This window comes from Equus caballus, chromosome 1, assembly GCF_041296265.1.
Source record: "Equus caballus isolate H_3958 breed thoroughbred chromosome 1, TB-T2T, whole genome shotgun sequence".
Taxonomy (NCBI): domain Eukaryota; kingdom Metazoa; phylum Chordata; class Mammalia; order Perissodactyla; family Equidae; genus Equus; species Equus caballus.
Window position 1 is genome coordinate 59439941 of NC_091684.1, and position 15258 is coordinate 59455198.

The 15258-nt window shown below is 53.4% G+C and overlaps 1 protein-coding gene across 2 annotated transcripts; it reads right to left on the reverse strand.

The window, feature by feature from the left end:
• Window positions 1–1442: 1442 nt before the first annotated feature.
• NODAL (nodal growth differentiation factor) lies at window positions 1443–9587 on the reverse strand. 2 transcript variants are annotated; one of them, XM_070263066.1, is made up of 3 exons: window positions 8502–9042; window positions 4446–5143; window positions 1443–2820 (listed from the first exon to the last, which is right to left on the reverse strand). In XM_070263066.1, exons 2-3 carry the CDS (start codon window positions 4935–4937, stop codon window positions 2668–2670), a joined length of 645 nt encoding a protein of 214 aa, XP_070119167.1. In that variant the 5' UTR covers window positions 4938–5143; window positions 8502–9042; the 3' UTR covers window positions 1443–2667. The 2 variants fall into 2 exon arrangements, with proteins under 2 accessions (XP_070119167.1, XP_001503787.1); XM_001503737.5 differs by lacking the exon at window positions 8502–9042 and adding an exon at window positions 9344–9587 and having other exon boundaries at window positions 1451–2820.
• Between the last annotated feature and the right edge of the window lie 5671 nt (window positions 9588–15258).

The following is a 15258-nucleotide window of genomic DNA, read 5'->3' on the forward strand; positions in this document are numbered from 1 at the left end:
AATGGGGGTCAAATAATTTTGAAAGCACTTTAATTTATCCTTTATTCTGTCCAAAGGCAAGTGGGATATTAACTTCAAAGGCAACGTAGGATACAGGGATAAGGGTTTTACTGCTAATAAAATGGAGGACTTGACAAGATGGAGCTAAACCCCAACTGTGGTGCTGTGCCAGAGTCACAGCCACTGCCCGCCTCTGGTGTATGCTCTGTTTCTGCTTCTCTTACTTGTCTTTCCTTTTCTCCACTGCTACCTACTGCCGGGCCCACCCACTTCCCCAGCCAGGGAGAGTAATGCGTCAGTTTTTCCCACTCAGCTACTGACTTAGCACTGCTGTAGGAACAGTAGAAGTTACATTTGCCTTGAGAGCAAGTTAAAATACCTCTGCCTCTTGTGTGGAAGCTCCAGGTTAGGGCAGGACTCAGTTCTCAGAGGCAGTATTTCCTCTAACTTAGAAAGCCTTCACCAGCACGTGGTCCAGAGTAGAGCTGTGTTGCTTGGCCCCAAATACCTCTGGCCAGGCAGCAGAATGCCCCTGCTGCTAACAGCAAACACTGAGCTTTTAGCAGGGTCAGTAAAGTGCAGTTTCCTGCCTGTTCTGCTTGATAGGAGGCAATGCCTTGTCGTCAGTGAGGTTTGTTCTCTGAGGCAGTAGAGCTGCAAGCTGTAAACACTCCCACACGCTGCAGCCACAAATAGCTTGACCTTTCTCTTTCCTGGCCCCAGCCACAGAAGACCTGTTGGGCACCTACTCAGTAAAGATGCTCTAAAGCCCTGGGATGGGATTTTCACTCCCAAGAGCTTTACTTTGATAGTGGAATTGGGATTCAAATGTCTGGTTCCAAAGGCTAAGGTCTTGACCCCTAGCTAGGGGAGCAAGAACCTCTCGATGCTCTTAAGGCAGTGCCGCTGGGGCTCCAGAGACCAGAGCTCAGCTCTTGGCCCTGCCACTCCTGGCTGTGTGGCCAGGCCACGAGGCCTCTCTGGGGTCTCATTTAGGAAAGAGGATGGGACAAAAGCTGACTTTACAAGGGCTCCCCAGCCCCGTTGTTAGAATTCTCCGAGTCAGATGCAGAATCCTATTGTCCTTCTGCATTGTGGTTCCAGCAGGTCTAGTTGCTCTAGGAAGTGAGCAGCTGGATCAACTTTGTTGCTGCATCAAGGCATTAAGGTTTCTTAAGCCCAGGCCCTGGGAGAGGCTGGGCCAGGATTACTACCTTGACTCAACCAAAGCTGCAGCTGAGTCACTTGTAAACCCAGCAAGGGTTCCCATATGATGGGAATCCCTTTTCTAAGGCTGGAGCACAAGTCAACGGGCTTCTTGGAAAAGCAGGGGTAGATTTACTGTGGACTCACATTCAAAATAAAACGCGCCCCCCACCCCCCCACCCCCCCACCAAACAAAAAAAAAAAATACAGCCTCTGTTTTGGCAATGCTCAACAAGGTTAGCTGATAAGAGAAAAGCAGAATCGCTGCCTGGGTGTTTTCATCCAGAAGGTGAAGACTTGTGCTCAGGTGTTTGGTGGTAGAGATTCCTACAAGAAAACTTGGGTTCCTTTTGCTGTGCTGCTATGTGGAATCTGAAATTAAGCCAGTCTTAGGACCCTAAGCAACCAAAGAGCTGATAAAGGTAAGGCTCAGCAGGCTTCAGAAGCTTTAGAGGGAGATGGGCATAAGGCCCAGAGGACAGTCTGGCTTAAAGCTCACGCCTCTTCTGAGCCTGCCAATGGCCGTTTAACAGGAATGCACTGGGATCCACCTGCTTTCATTTCACAGGACAAGGCTGAGCAGTGAATTTTTCACCTGAGGTCACACAGCTCCTCAGTGGCTGAGCTGCAACCATAACCCAAGTCTCCTGCCACCCAGGGCAGGGCCTCCACTGGATAGGAAGCTCAGGGGCCCCATTAATAGTACGCACTGAGAGATGGAGATGAACTGTCGCCAGCTTTAATAGACTCGGATTGTGTCTGCTCAAGCAGACTGGCTCGGGGATGTCCGAGAGCTCCAGCTCTGTAGTCCAAGGTGGCCAGTTCTCTTGGACGAATTTCTGCCTCCCTTCAAAGGCACCAGCTGGCCTAGAAGGACCATACAATGGCTTTATTGTTTGTGCAACTCATTAGCAGAGATCCACTCCAGGGAGCCTCTGGACAAGGCCAACAGATTGCTCCTGGCCAGCCAGAAAGATGTGGGGGCTCCCCGGCCCAGCCTGAGGCAACGAGAGCCAACTGTTTTTAACTCAACACAGTCATACTTAATCTTTTGGGGGGGGGGGGTGTCAAAGACTGCTTTTGAGAATACATAAAAGTTATAAACAACCTTGTCCCACCTCAAAAATAAATGTACATATGCCCCAACTTTTGCATACAATTTCCGGGGGTTCACAGGTTAAAAAAAGTCACATACAGAACTCTCATACTAGTGCTTTTACTGCCTCTGTCTGTCCTGTAAAGAGAAGACCCAGCAAGCCCACATCCCAGGCTTCCTCCTCCCTCTCCTGACGGCGGCTGGGCTCCACGGAGCTTTCATGAACACAGTGGGCAGCCCTCAGGTCTGGTGGACAGAGCAACTTTCCCCTCTTGGTTTGCCCTCATTGGATCAGATGGTTATGTGTCTTCCAGGAGCTTCCCAACCTTCCAGGGCACAGGCAAATCCAACACCCCTCCAGGATCTCAAAGGCACCCACATTCTTCCACGATCATGTCTCTGTGGTGGTCTAGAAGGACTCTGCCGTTGTCCACGTACAGCATGCTCAGTGGCTTGGTCTTGACTGGGGCACAGCAGGTGGAAGGGACCCGGTGGGGCTGGTACCGTTTCAGCAGGCTCTGTGAAAGGGAGGAGAGGGGTCAATTCACACGCCAATAGTCAAGTCAGAAGAGTGTCATTTCAGGGTAAAGGGTGAAAAAGCTACAGAGCGTTAAAAGCAGTTTCTGGGTACAAAAATAGAAGAGAGTGTTTTCATAAAGGAATCAGTATGCCAATACATCATCAACCTTCACACCGAAAATAACTTTATCTTTTTTTAAAACAGCCTTTAAATAGAAGATTTCTAAAAGCTATATGTGGGTAGAGCAGTAGCTAACTTACATGTTCTATTGTTCTGGTCTAGAGTGAATACCAGTTTAAAAAATATTCCAAGAAACTCCTGGTTTAGTTCCAGAAATATGAAGCAGAAGAGAGTCATGCGGAAATTCCTGTGGGATTAGCTTTGTTGCCCAGAGAAGGGCAAACAGAGTCAATGGGAGAAAAGGTAACAACTCCTGGGCTTTCCGGAACTGGGCCCTGTCCCTGGGGTCCAGTGATGTCTTTTCAGATCAAAGTGTCAGAGTTGGCGCCCGGGACTGTCTGGGTCTGTGGTTCCCTCTGATCGTGCTGCATGTAGGTTGGTGGAGCAAAGGGGCCTGGGAGAGGCTCAGGAGGGCCTTTGCCCAGGACAGGTTCTCCAGGGTGCTGGCCCCCACCAGTGCCTCCACTGCATGAGCTCAGCCCATGTGCTCCCCAGAGCCTCAAGCCCGCCTGAGGCTTGGCATGAAGGATGTACTATGGGTCCAAGAGTTCTGAGTCTACGCTTCATGGAGTGACGTAAAAACACTTTGGTTCCATATGACCTTTGAGAGCAGGGCAGGGCCACCATATTAGGCTCTATTCTCTGCTTTCTCCATCTCATTCTCCTTCCATTCCTCTCCCTCCACCACCTTCTAGAACTTAGGTTGACAGTGGCACCTGGTGACAGCCTCTGGCCTTATTTACTCCTGCCAAATGGGTGTCTAACTCCTGTTTTAGGCAGCAAAAGTACAGTAGCTGGAACAATATTATCTCAACCACGGCCCTATAAACATGGCCCCCATTTTATCAGTTAATCACAGACTTCTAGTAATGATAATACAACATCAAACAGGCCTGTTATCTGCCATCTACTGTACACGTGGTATGCATATCATCTCATTTAACCCTTCAACATCCCTATGAAATATGCATTGCTATCCCCATTTTACAGGTAGGAAAACTGAGGCCCAGAGAGTAAGCAACTTGATCAATATTGCACAGCTAATAAGTAAGAATCAAACCCAGGCCTGTCTATCCCCAAACTGCAGATTCTGAACTTCCTTTCCTAGAATGTCAGGGCTGTGGAGGAGCTGAGACCCACTGGTCTACACCCTCCACTCCTGACTTTATGAACAATAAGGAAAAAGTCCTAGGAAAGCAATGTGTTCAAGGCTGCCCAATGGGGCATGACTCCACGTGGGCTCTCTGAGGATGCTGTCATTGGTCATCTCTATATCCTTAGGACCTAGCACAGGACCTGGCACACTGTAGGTGCTTCAACAACTGCACGAATGAACACAGTAACTCAATAGCAAAGCTGGAGACCTGTTGCCCTGATCTGGCAGTATGGCCATTTCTCCCCATCAGCTTACTGTCTCCCCTCCCCTAGGCCTTGGGGTCGCACCTGGATGTAGGCATGGTTGGTCGGATGGAACTCCTCCCCCACGGGGTTAGGACACTCGCCCTCACAGCGATAGGCATTGTACTGCTTGGGGTAGATGATCCAGGAGCCCCATCCAATCACGTTGAAGTCCACCTGGAACTTGACCTTCCGACACAGTTGGCTTCTGTCTGGCAAGTGATGTCGACGGTGCCTCCTGTCCCTCTCCCGGGAGAGCTGTCCCTCCTGGGCCCGCCAGGAGCTCTCAGCTTCCCAGAGCAAGGTAGAGCCACCCAGCCGCCTCTGCTCCGGGGACAGGTTGGAGTAAAGCATGAGGAGCACGTCAGCGACAGGCGGTGTGGGAGGCTGCTGCCAACACTCTCCAGCCAAACTGGACATCTGCTCCTCCAGCTCCCCAGGGTGCTTCAGCCACTTGGAGAGTGGCCTGGTCACCTCCAGGACCATGCTGCCTGAGGAAAAGGTCACCTGGGACTGGGTGACAGTGAACAGGTCCATCCGAAGACGTTCCAGGCAGTAGGCTGGGTCCTGATCCGCCTCCAGCTTCGGCTGGTGGAAAATCTCAATGGAGAGCGGGACGTCAAGGGGAAGGTCCAGAGGGCTGGACAGCTGCAGCCGGAGCTCAGCCGACACCAGATCCTCTTCTTGGCTCAGGAAGGAGAAGTCAAAAGCAAAGGTCCAGTTCTGCCCATCCACCTCCACATCTGGGTGGGAAAAACCAGGAAGGAAGCAGGGTGAGTGGGGGCCTCCTGCAGCCTCACGGCAGGTAACAACAACCATAGCTCCTGCTTGAGCCCTTACCGTATATAAATCCTCTCTCTTAATCCTCACTCAACCCTATGAGTTGCGGCCGTTATTGAGTCCATTTTAGAGATGAAGAAAATTGAGGCTCACAGAGGTTAAGTCACCTGCCCAAGGTGTCATTGGAAGGTGGCAGACAGAGCCAAGAATAAACGTGGATTGTCCAGCTGCAAAGCCCAAACTCCAACCCACGGATCTGCCGTCCTCCCTCAATACGCTCCGCAGCCAGAGAACAATGGGTAAAAATTAGATGGGTTCGCCTCCCCCGTCCTCTCTCCCCTCACACTCGCAGTCTAAGGCCAAGCCCTGAGCTTTCGGACCTAAATTCACCCGCGACCCTGGAGCCAAGCGCCTTCCCAGGCTCTGCGTGCTCGTTGGAAAGACCTGGCCCACAGGCACAAGGAAGTTGTGTGCATACTGTGGAAAAGCTCGTGGTTCTCAGGGAGGAACAGGCAACAGAAGCCAAAGACTGGCCACCTTCTCCCCACCAGTTCCTAAAGATGAAGGCAGAAACTTCAGGAGTTTTTGGCAAGCTTACAATTAGGCTTCTATGGGCGTTCTAAACTTGACTTTGCACTGACTTTCGCACTTTCCCACCCAGAGGTCTCTCCTACCTGCCTGCAGGGCACCCACCTCTCCCGCCCCAAGTCATTCACACACGCCCCCCAGGCCTGTTCCACCCACCCAAGACAACCAAACCCAAACTGCAGAAGAGGAATATGGAGGAAGCACATCCCGTTTATTTGAGTCCTGGACTGATTTGGTCTGGTGTCTGGGAATAGGACGTATTTGTGGATTTTCAGGGCACCTAAAAGTGATCTTTAACTTTTTTTCAAACCTAGTTTCCTCTTCTTTGCAATGGGAATAGTAATGCCCTACCCATCTCTGCACAATCATGAGGACCCAGGGAAATAAAGAGGTTTGAAGGTTTATTGCTAAATAAAAGTTAGGGATTCACTAGAAATAAAAGCAGTAGCCCTTTCATGAACAGACGCCAGAGGGAGAAATGATCTCAGATTTAGGGCTGCTCTGGGCAGACACACAACAGTTTATTTCTTTAACGTCTCATAGGGCATCTTTGGTCAGAGAGTGAATTTCTCTGCAAGTCGAGCCTGCACTGGAAGGGGGCAATTCCCAGCTCCAGCCCGCGGGCAGCTTCTCCCAGCCCATCTCTAGCTGTTCTTTTTCACTTAATTTCCACTTCCCTCCTCATTAGCACCCGCAGGGGGCAATAACCGGCCCCTGACTAGCGACTCTTCCCCAGAGGTGTGGGGAGGAGGCTGACATAGCCAGTGCCCATTGCAGCACCACCTGGTCGCCAGGGTATTAGGTGGGACATGCGGCAACGCCTGGCCAGCTGCACCAGGAGATACAAAGGTATTATCTCAAGTTCCACAAATGGCCTTTCAGAGGAAGGCATCCATTGGTTAAGAGCAGTGGCCCTGGTGCCTCCTGTGATGGTCCAAATCCTGCCACTTGCCATTTAACAATGGGCAGGGTACTCTCTGAGGCCTTCTCTGGGCCTCAGTTTCCCTTTGTAAAAGGGAGATGGTGACAGTATCCACCTCACAGAGGTGTTGTGATTTGCTGAGATAATGCATGTAAACTTTGCCGAGCACAACAACCAAAGAGCAATCAACGCTGGCCGTCATCAACCCCTCCTTATTACTGCCCAGGCCCAAAGTTAGAAAGGAAGGTGTCCTGGCAGTGAGAGACCTGGACAGGGGAACGAAGCCATCTGTTACCAGGACGGGCAGTGTGCACGGAGAGGCAAGGAGGACATTACTCGTTCCTGCTGGAAGAGTCTGGGACTCCACACCCCACCCCCAGCCGAGGGCTCCCTGGGACACAGTGCTGATAGGTTCTCTTCGAGTTGGCTCCAGCTCCTCTCAGAATGGGACGTCTAATCTGTTGGGGGTCAATGATGCCTGAGGAAAGCTAAGAATGCTCTCCCCAGAAAAAGCTGCCCCTTGCACTTACACAATAAATGTGATTTGGGGTTGGGCATGAGGAAGGGGTCCATGGACACCCTGAAACCCATCCATACACTGAATGCAGACTTGGCCACATAGGCCCCAGGGAACTCCTGAGCCACCTCCAATTCTAAAGAAGGAAGTGGTTGTGCTCCTGCCCTTGGATTCCCTCCTTACACACGGTGCCGGGGCCAAGTAAGGTGACGGACTCCAAAGAAACGGAGGGTGTGCGTGTGACACCGAGTGCCCACTCTACAGTATTATAAATTATAAAGGGAATTCCCACTAACTGCTTCTCCACCCAAGTGTTTTACAAGCACTGTCACCTTAACCGTCCGCCACTGTTAGCACTACGTTGCAGAGGAGGAAACCAACCGAAGGTCCAGAGTGAAGGTGGTTAAGCAGTGACAGCCGAAGACGCAAACCCAGTTTGGTTAGACTCCAACACCCACTGCCGCTGGGCCGGTGCGGCTGACAAAGAAACCCAAGAGGGAGAGGAGCCGGCTTGGGACATCGCTTCTCCATCAGCCTCCCCGAGGCAGGCTGTTCTGGCTGTTTTTAAAAAACACACCAATTGACAACAATGTGAATGTACTTAATGCCACTGTGCACTTAAAAATGGTTAAAATGGTAAATTTTGTTTTGCATATTTTACCACACACACACACAGATGAGGCAGAAAGCCAGCCTGTCCCCTAACAAAAGAGAAAACTAGAGGAATCAACTGAAAGGCCAGGGACACACAAGGGATTGGGAAGCAGGGTTTGAGGGCCCAGCACCCAGTTTTCCAGACTCCCAGGTGATCGAGTCACCACAAACCTTCGAGAACTCTCCCGGAGGAGGCAGTGAACTGGAAAAGTGCATCCCCCCTTTGCCCAGTCCCACCCCCCTGCGGCTTTCTGGCAGAGACGTCTAGCACTCCAATAATGTTCAAAGTGCCCCGCCCCTCGGGTGTGTCTGGCTGGTCCCCAGATGACCCTTCCGGAGAGGGTCATCAGCGTCTGACCCCAGTCGTGGCAGGCCAGGGAGCTACGAGCCCCTACCCCCAGACCACAAGGGGCCGGCGGGTGGCCAGTCAGATCAAATCATCAGATGTGGATTGGGACCCAGCCCCAGGGAGGCCGTCTGGCCCCCGGCAGGCAGAAGGAGGAGCGGAGGTTCAGGGCTCTGTGCCCCCCATCCCGCCACACCCCTCCCCCCCCAGGCGCCAGGATGTGGATTGCGTGGGGGGAAGGGAACCTGCGGGAAAGAGACCCCACGGGAAGGGCTCCCTCTGCTCAACACCCACCTGTCCGCCGCGCCCGGCATCCAGAACGAGCTGCCCCCTCCTCGTGGGCAATACTCCTAGGTCACCATGGTCCCCCCCACCCGCCGCCAAATCTAGGCTCCGAATCCGGAGTCACCCGGGACACCGACATCCGGGCTCAAGGACCCAACCCTGCCTCAGTTCTTGATGTCGGGGCGCCCCATCTCTAATCTCAGATCTCTGAACCCTGATCCCTGATAGGACATGCTTGATACCAGGTTTCGAAGCTCGCTCTCAGCCTGAGACACTCCGAACTCCAGACCCGGGGACCCATTCACCCTCACTCGCAAAATGAAAAATGAAAAAAATTCGACAAGACAAAATAATCGTAGCAATAATAGCGACCACTTATTCTTACTATGCCTGGTTTTGGGTAAGCGTCTTCTGTGCCTTGTCACCTAGCCCTCGCCACAGACTTGTCAGGGATGTACTATTTCCCCATTCTACAGATGCGGAAACCGAGGCGCCCGGAGGTTACGTAATTTAACAAGATCTCAGGGCTACATGGCGCGATCGGGCTCCCACCCACCATACAGTACCGCGACCTAGCCATTCTAAACCAGAACGCGGAACGCAGAGGGCTCCGTCCAGGACACAGCCCGGACGCCAGAATCCCCGCCATCCACCAGCCCCGCGCCCCGAGCCAATGCAGACGTCGAGACCCCCCAGACCCAGACCCTGGACGCGCCCTCCGAGCGCGTCGCTACGCCCCCGACCGCGGCAGCCCCAGCCCCCGGCCCGCTCGGGATCCTTCCAGAGTCCATGGGCAGGACGCGGCCCGAGGCGCTTCGGGCGGCTCGGCGGGGCCGGGCGGGGCAGCCCACCTTGCGCCTGCAGGCTGCGGATGATGTCTGCCCGGGGCAGCGGGTCGCGGTAGAGGCTCAGCATATACGCGAGAGGGGACGGCGACGAGGGCTCCCCACGCGTACGAAGGGGCACGGGAGCCACCGTCGCGGCGCCCGCCTGGAGCAGGGCCCACCCGGCGTGCAGCAGGAGGAACGGCAGGCGGCGGGCGTGCATGGTGGGCGGCGGGCCTGGGAGCGGCGCCTCCGCCTCTTATATCCTGGGTCTTCGCAGCCGCCCCGCCCCTGCCCTTCCTCCGAGGGGAAAGCTTTAAGATCGTATACACCCCACCCCGGGGAGGGGGGTAGACCCCAGAGGGAGCCCCTGCTAAGGACAGGCGTGCCTTGAGCCTGGTAGGGAGGAGACCCCAGAGGTGGAGGAGCCGTTAGGGCCAGGGACCGCCTACTTTGCTCGGTCGGGGCATCCTGGCACCCTGCTACTCTAGATACTAAAGGCCTTGTTTCTGAGACGTAGTAGGTTTGTCGCTGGCAAACTAATTCCCAGGTCAGAATCGTGTCTTCCTTACTCTGCTTCACCTGGCACCCCTGCCCTTTCCTGTCCTCAGGCTGCAGATGGAGCAGGCTCAACAAGGAGCAGGTAGGGAATGGCATGGACCCTGGGGACTCTGAAGCAGGCTGCAGCCCTACACTGGCTTAGGGTGCTTCAGCCGGCCAGATCTGTGCAGCCTTCCAGGACACTGTCCAGAAGGCCTCTGGGAGCACCCCTGGCCTTATCTGGCAAGGCCCGTCTGGAGGGCTGGCCTCTGGGAAACTACTGGGTACCAGGAGTTGCTGGAACAAAGGTGAGCTCTAGATGAAGCCACACGGACCCTGCTTCAAATATGGAAGTGCTCTCCCAGGGAAGACAGAGGGTCCCCGTGACCTGACCAGGATGAAATACGGACTTCTCCATCGGAAAAGCGAAGTATTCAGCAGAAGCTAGAGCCTGGGGTGTAGCTCCCCGGGTGACCCTGGCCCTCACGAAGGGGACACTTGCGTGTCGTCAGGCTCTTGTCTTCACAGGTGCACAGCACCCCGGTGATTTCAGGAAAAGTGTTGCCAGTGCTGTCCATGTCCTGCAGTCCCTGCCCGCCGGGCAGTTACTCCAGGAGACTCGGGTTTCCGCTCAGGACCTCCCACTTCCCTCTCTCCGGGCTCTGCTTTCCTCATCTGCACAACAGTGCTCCTGGCCTGGCCTCCCTTCCAGGTGCAGAATCAGGTCAAAGCTGGAATTACCTTTAAAGAAATGTAAATCCCAGTCCGTTGTCTGGCCGCAGCTGTCTTCCTCAGCTCAGGAGGGCTCTTTCTCCCCCACCCCTCTGCCCTTTCCAAGCCCTGACAAGCACATTAGCAGCTGGCTGGCATTTACTGCAACACTTACTCTGTGCCAGGCACGTCTCGGCTCCTTTCACAGGATGCTGCCAGCTCCAAAGAACCCCAGCCATGAGCAGGTGTTAGACAATGGAAGGAGGCCCAGCCAGCTCAGCCAGGAGCTCCGAACCGGTGTCGGGGGAAGCCATCCCACCCAGCAGGAAGGGACCTCTTCTAGGAGAGACCCGGGTTGCAGACCCACACCGGCCACGGGACCTAGACAGCCTGCTCACCCTGCCAACTGTTCGTTCCTTAAAGTTGGGGACTGTTTTGTTCATCGTGCTCTCCTCGCAGTGCATGTCTTGGTTGGGCCCCAAAGAATCTTAAGTAAATAAATCAATGAATGGCATGTGTCCGGACTGGCCCGAAGGTAAGTATCACCTGGGCTGTTTGTTAAACTGTTGATTCCCGAGTCCCAATCCGGACCTTTCAGAGTTAGAATTTGGAGAGAGGGTTAGGTAATCTGTGTGTTTAACACGCACCCCTGTGAGTCTTCCCAGACAACTTTGAAAACCTGGGTGGGCTGGGTTACAGATTGGCACCCAACTCTCTGCGTTCAGCTTCCTCATCTGTAAGACATGCCTGGAAATACCTCCTTCCATACGGAGTAAATTAAACGAATGCTAAAATGGTTTGCAAGCTCTAAAACCTGGTGTATTTGTAAAGCCTTATGCATATAGGTATTATTATGGGTGCACCGTGGTTCTCATCTGACTTCCCCAGTCTGGGGCTCGCTGGCTCTGGATTGTCAGCCCCGGCCCTCTGCATCAGAGCCCCCGCAGAGGCACAGGCACCTTCACACAGTGAGAGATCGCCGTCAGTGCTGTGGGAGCCCCTGACGAGGACACGGGAGCACGTGAATGAAGAACACGAAGAATGGCAACACGGGAGGTACAGACAGCTAGACAGAGGTATGGGAGTCAGCCCCCCCAAAACCCAGGTCTCCGCAGTCCCCACGTGTCCTGGAATCCAGGTGGTCCCAGTTTAAACAGGGACATTTGGCACAAGCAGTCTTATCCACCAAGATTGGAGAAGGAACAACAAAGACGATATATTTACTTCCCATACAGACCAGACGCTTCTTGAAATTGAGGGTACCGCTCTATCCATCCTGTGTCCCTAGCACTATGTGTCACATAGTAGATGCTCGATAAATGTTTCAGTTAAAATGAATGATAATAACAAGAGCTACCATTTATTGAGCACCTAAAGCAATAGGCACTCTGCTAATGATTGCATTGATTTTATCATCGTCTGTACTTCAGGGCTTAGAGAACAGAGGCTCAGAGGGAAGAAGGTAACTTGCTCAAGGCCGCAAATTTACAACTGGAAACAGCCAGTAAGTGAAAGGCCAGGTCTGCTCGTTACCCAAACCCATGCTTTTAGCCCTATTGCTTCCCTATCAATGAGAGGGTGAACATGTGCCCTGTACAAAGACCTTAAAAAACTCTCAGATAAAAGTCTGGGCTTTCCCAGGGTCTGTGAGCGCAGACAGCTCGTTTCTGATGTGTATTGGTCCAGAGCTGTGTCGGGGCCTGGAGGTGCTCTCTGACCAGCAAGAGCGACTCTGTCAAGGCCCGGCCATCACTGACCTTTCTCCAGCTCTGGCACCCTGGAAGAACTCGAGTCTCTGTCCCCTCCTCAAGACAGAGGCTGACAGCAACCCTTCTCATTTTTCAGGACATTCATTCATCCAGGATGCATTTCCGCAAGAAGGACCAGAAGTGTCCTCTACCCAGGAAGGGAGTGACACCTTCTCACTTCCCCTGCCCCAGACAGACTGACCGACAGATTACCTGACCTGGGAGATAACCTTTGAGGGCCATCCCGGCTGGCTGGAGGGTGGGGGGCAAAGTCCCTTGAAGTTCTCGAATGCTTTCCGTCAGGCTGTTCCGGACCCTCCTTCGACATGAGCAACGTTATGCGGCGTGGTTAAGTGCCAGGCTCAGTGAGGTCAGGCTGCCAGGAGGCAGAATCTGGATCCTTCTCTGTCACCACTTGGGCACATTAGACCGTCACTTATCATCTTGAATCTTCTGCTTCCTGGGCTGAAAAATGGAGATAAAGGGTACTATCTACCTGACAGAAATGTTGTAAGTAGTCAATGTGAGTAAAGCGCATAGTGCATAGACATCTGGTCGTTTGTTTATTCATTCGTTGAACAAACCTGCTTATGTGGTGAGTCTAAGGCAGGTGAACTCCAAGTGCTGGCTTCTCGGGGAGCCAAGGGAGGACGGCTGTTGAGTTCTGCACATATTCAATGAGCATTTTCTATGTCAGGGTGACACTGGCTGTCTTCCCATGTATGTCAGCCTATCGAAGCCTGTGTGATCCTGTTCAGCCCTTGCTGAAGCTCTGTGAGGCATGTAAGGCATTTCAGAGATGGGGACACTGAGGTAGGGAGGAATTAAATAGTGTAAGTTTTGTAAGGGTGAAGGGCATCTGCTTTTTCATGTCCCTTCAGTGCCCAGCAGAGCTCCTGGCACACAGGAACTCACTAAATACATGTCAAGTGGGTGAATGAATCCCGTATTCATTGAAGCAGGTGCCCCGCACACCTCTCCCTGCACGTGCTCCTTCTGCACACAGCCTCCCACTGTTGCCACTTTATCCGCCTGCTAAACTCCTACTCAGCTATCAAGACACAGCCTAAAACTCGCCTCCTCTGCAACCCTGTCACTAGCTCCCCAGCAAGTGGGCCAAGCCCTCTTCAAAGTAAAGCATTGTAGAGCAGTTGTCTAAGCCTCTTCTGTCGCCGCCAGCAGACCGTGAGCTCCCTGGAAGCAGGGACGGCTCCCAGCTCGTTCCTCTCCGAAGCCCAGCCCCTGATTCATAACTGACTGTCGCTTGCTGTCCTCGTCAGCCTAAACGAATGACTGCGATGATGGAGGCAGGTCGAAGCACAGGCTTCTTTCTGGCTTCCATCCTCGGCACTCGCCCACCCCTTCTGTTACCCCCGCTGCTGGGCTTGGAGGCCGACACCCAGGGCCGAGCTGTGCTGTGTCGGCACCTCTGCTGAGCACACGTGGCTCTCCGTGATCTGGAGATGGAGACCCCGTACGGCCCTCCCCCACCATCCCCTGGCACCCCAAGGGCACTCCAGGCCCATGGAAACGCCTACCCTTCCCCAGAGTTCAAAGCTGCTCCTCCTCTGCCCAGACGGTTCAGCCCCCTCTTCCTTCACACAGACCACTCCTGTTCACCCCACAGACTCCAGCTCAAGGGTCTCCTCTTCCAAGCCTTCCTCAGGTGCTCTCCCTCCGCCTTCAGGCACCCTCCCTGCCCCATTCAGGCTCTGACCCAGCTGCTTTTTGTTGACGGGTTGAGGTCCTTGAGCCCCTAGTTGTTTTCCGCCAGCAAGCCTGGAGTGCAGTTTGCTGGATATTCTTCAGAGTGCTCGGCGAGGGGCCTGGCAAGGTTGCAAACCCTGCACCTGCAGCCAGCCTCGGCTGATAGCAGGGTTTTGTCTGCCTCCAGCGGTATTTTGAAAGGCTTTTATTTAAATTGCCAACACTGAAAATTCTTAAGATTTTGCATGAAATAGGTTTTTCATCATTTGAGAAGTGGAAAGGTCTGGGCCCTCGTTTCAACATGGCAAACGGTCCCTAATGCTGAATGGCACCTGCTTCCTTTAGGCAAGGTCTCTTCTCTAAGGTGCAGCTTCTTATGCCCATTTGCCTGTCCCTGAAGACAAACGAGTTTGAGACCCTTGCATGTGCTGCATGAGAGAAAGACACTGGAATCAGTTAGGAAACGCAGGCTCAGGAGTGTTTGGGTTGGGCTGCCCCGTGTCCTCCTCCACAGGGACTAACCCATGGATTGTGAGTACCTGGCCCAGGCTGATGAGATGGAAATAACCTATTGTTTAGTAAGTGCTTGCATCATCTGGTTGACCCCTCCTTTCACCCCTAGGGAGGACATTGGGTATTTACTCCCATTTTACAGGTAAGGAAACTGAGGCTCGGGGCGTTTAGCAGCTTGCCTGAGATGGAAGACCTAGCCAGGGGTGAAGCCGTGATGGACCCTCAGTCATTCTGACTGGATACTACCACGTCCCAGCACAGTCATTTGTGGCCTCCCTTGCACAGAGAGGCCCTTCCCTCTGACCCTGTCTAAACTGACCTCCTGCACTCTGTCACCTCACCCTGTTCCTTCATTTCCTCCACAGCACTTTCACGGTCGGAAATCCGCTTGTTTGGTTTGGTGCTGTTGGTTTATTTTGTCTGTTCCCCTCCCCCAGCACTGGCCTAAACCAGATTGCCTGTCTGTTCAGTTCGCCACAGAACCCCCAGCACAGCTCTTGATACAAGCGCTCAGAACATATACGTTGAATGAATACATTTAACCCAGCCCCCGGACTGGGGGACACAGAGGTAAGACGGCGAGGCTAAGGGAGGCACGTCTTGATCTGGTGGCCACCAAAAGGACGTAAACCCCTGTAGGTCACTAGCTGCTTCTGGTTTCAAGTTCTTCCCCCTCACTCTCCTGAGCATGTGGTGGGGTAGACAGTAGATGCTCAATATATG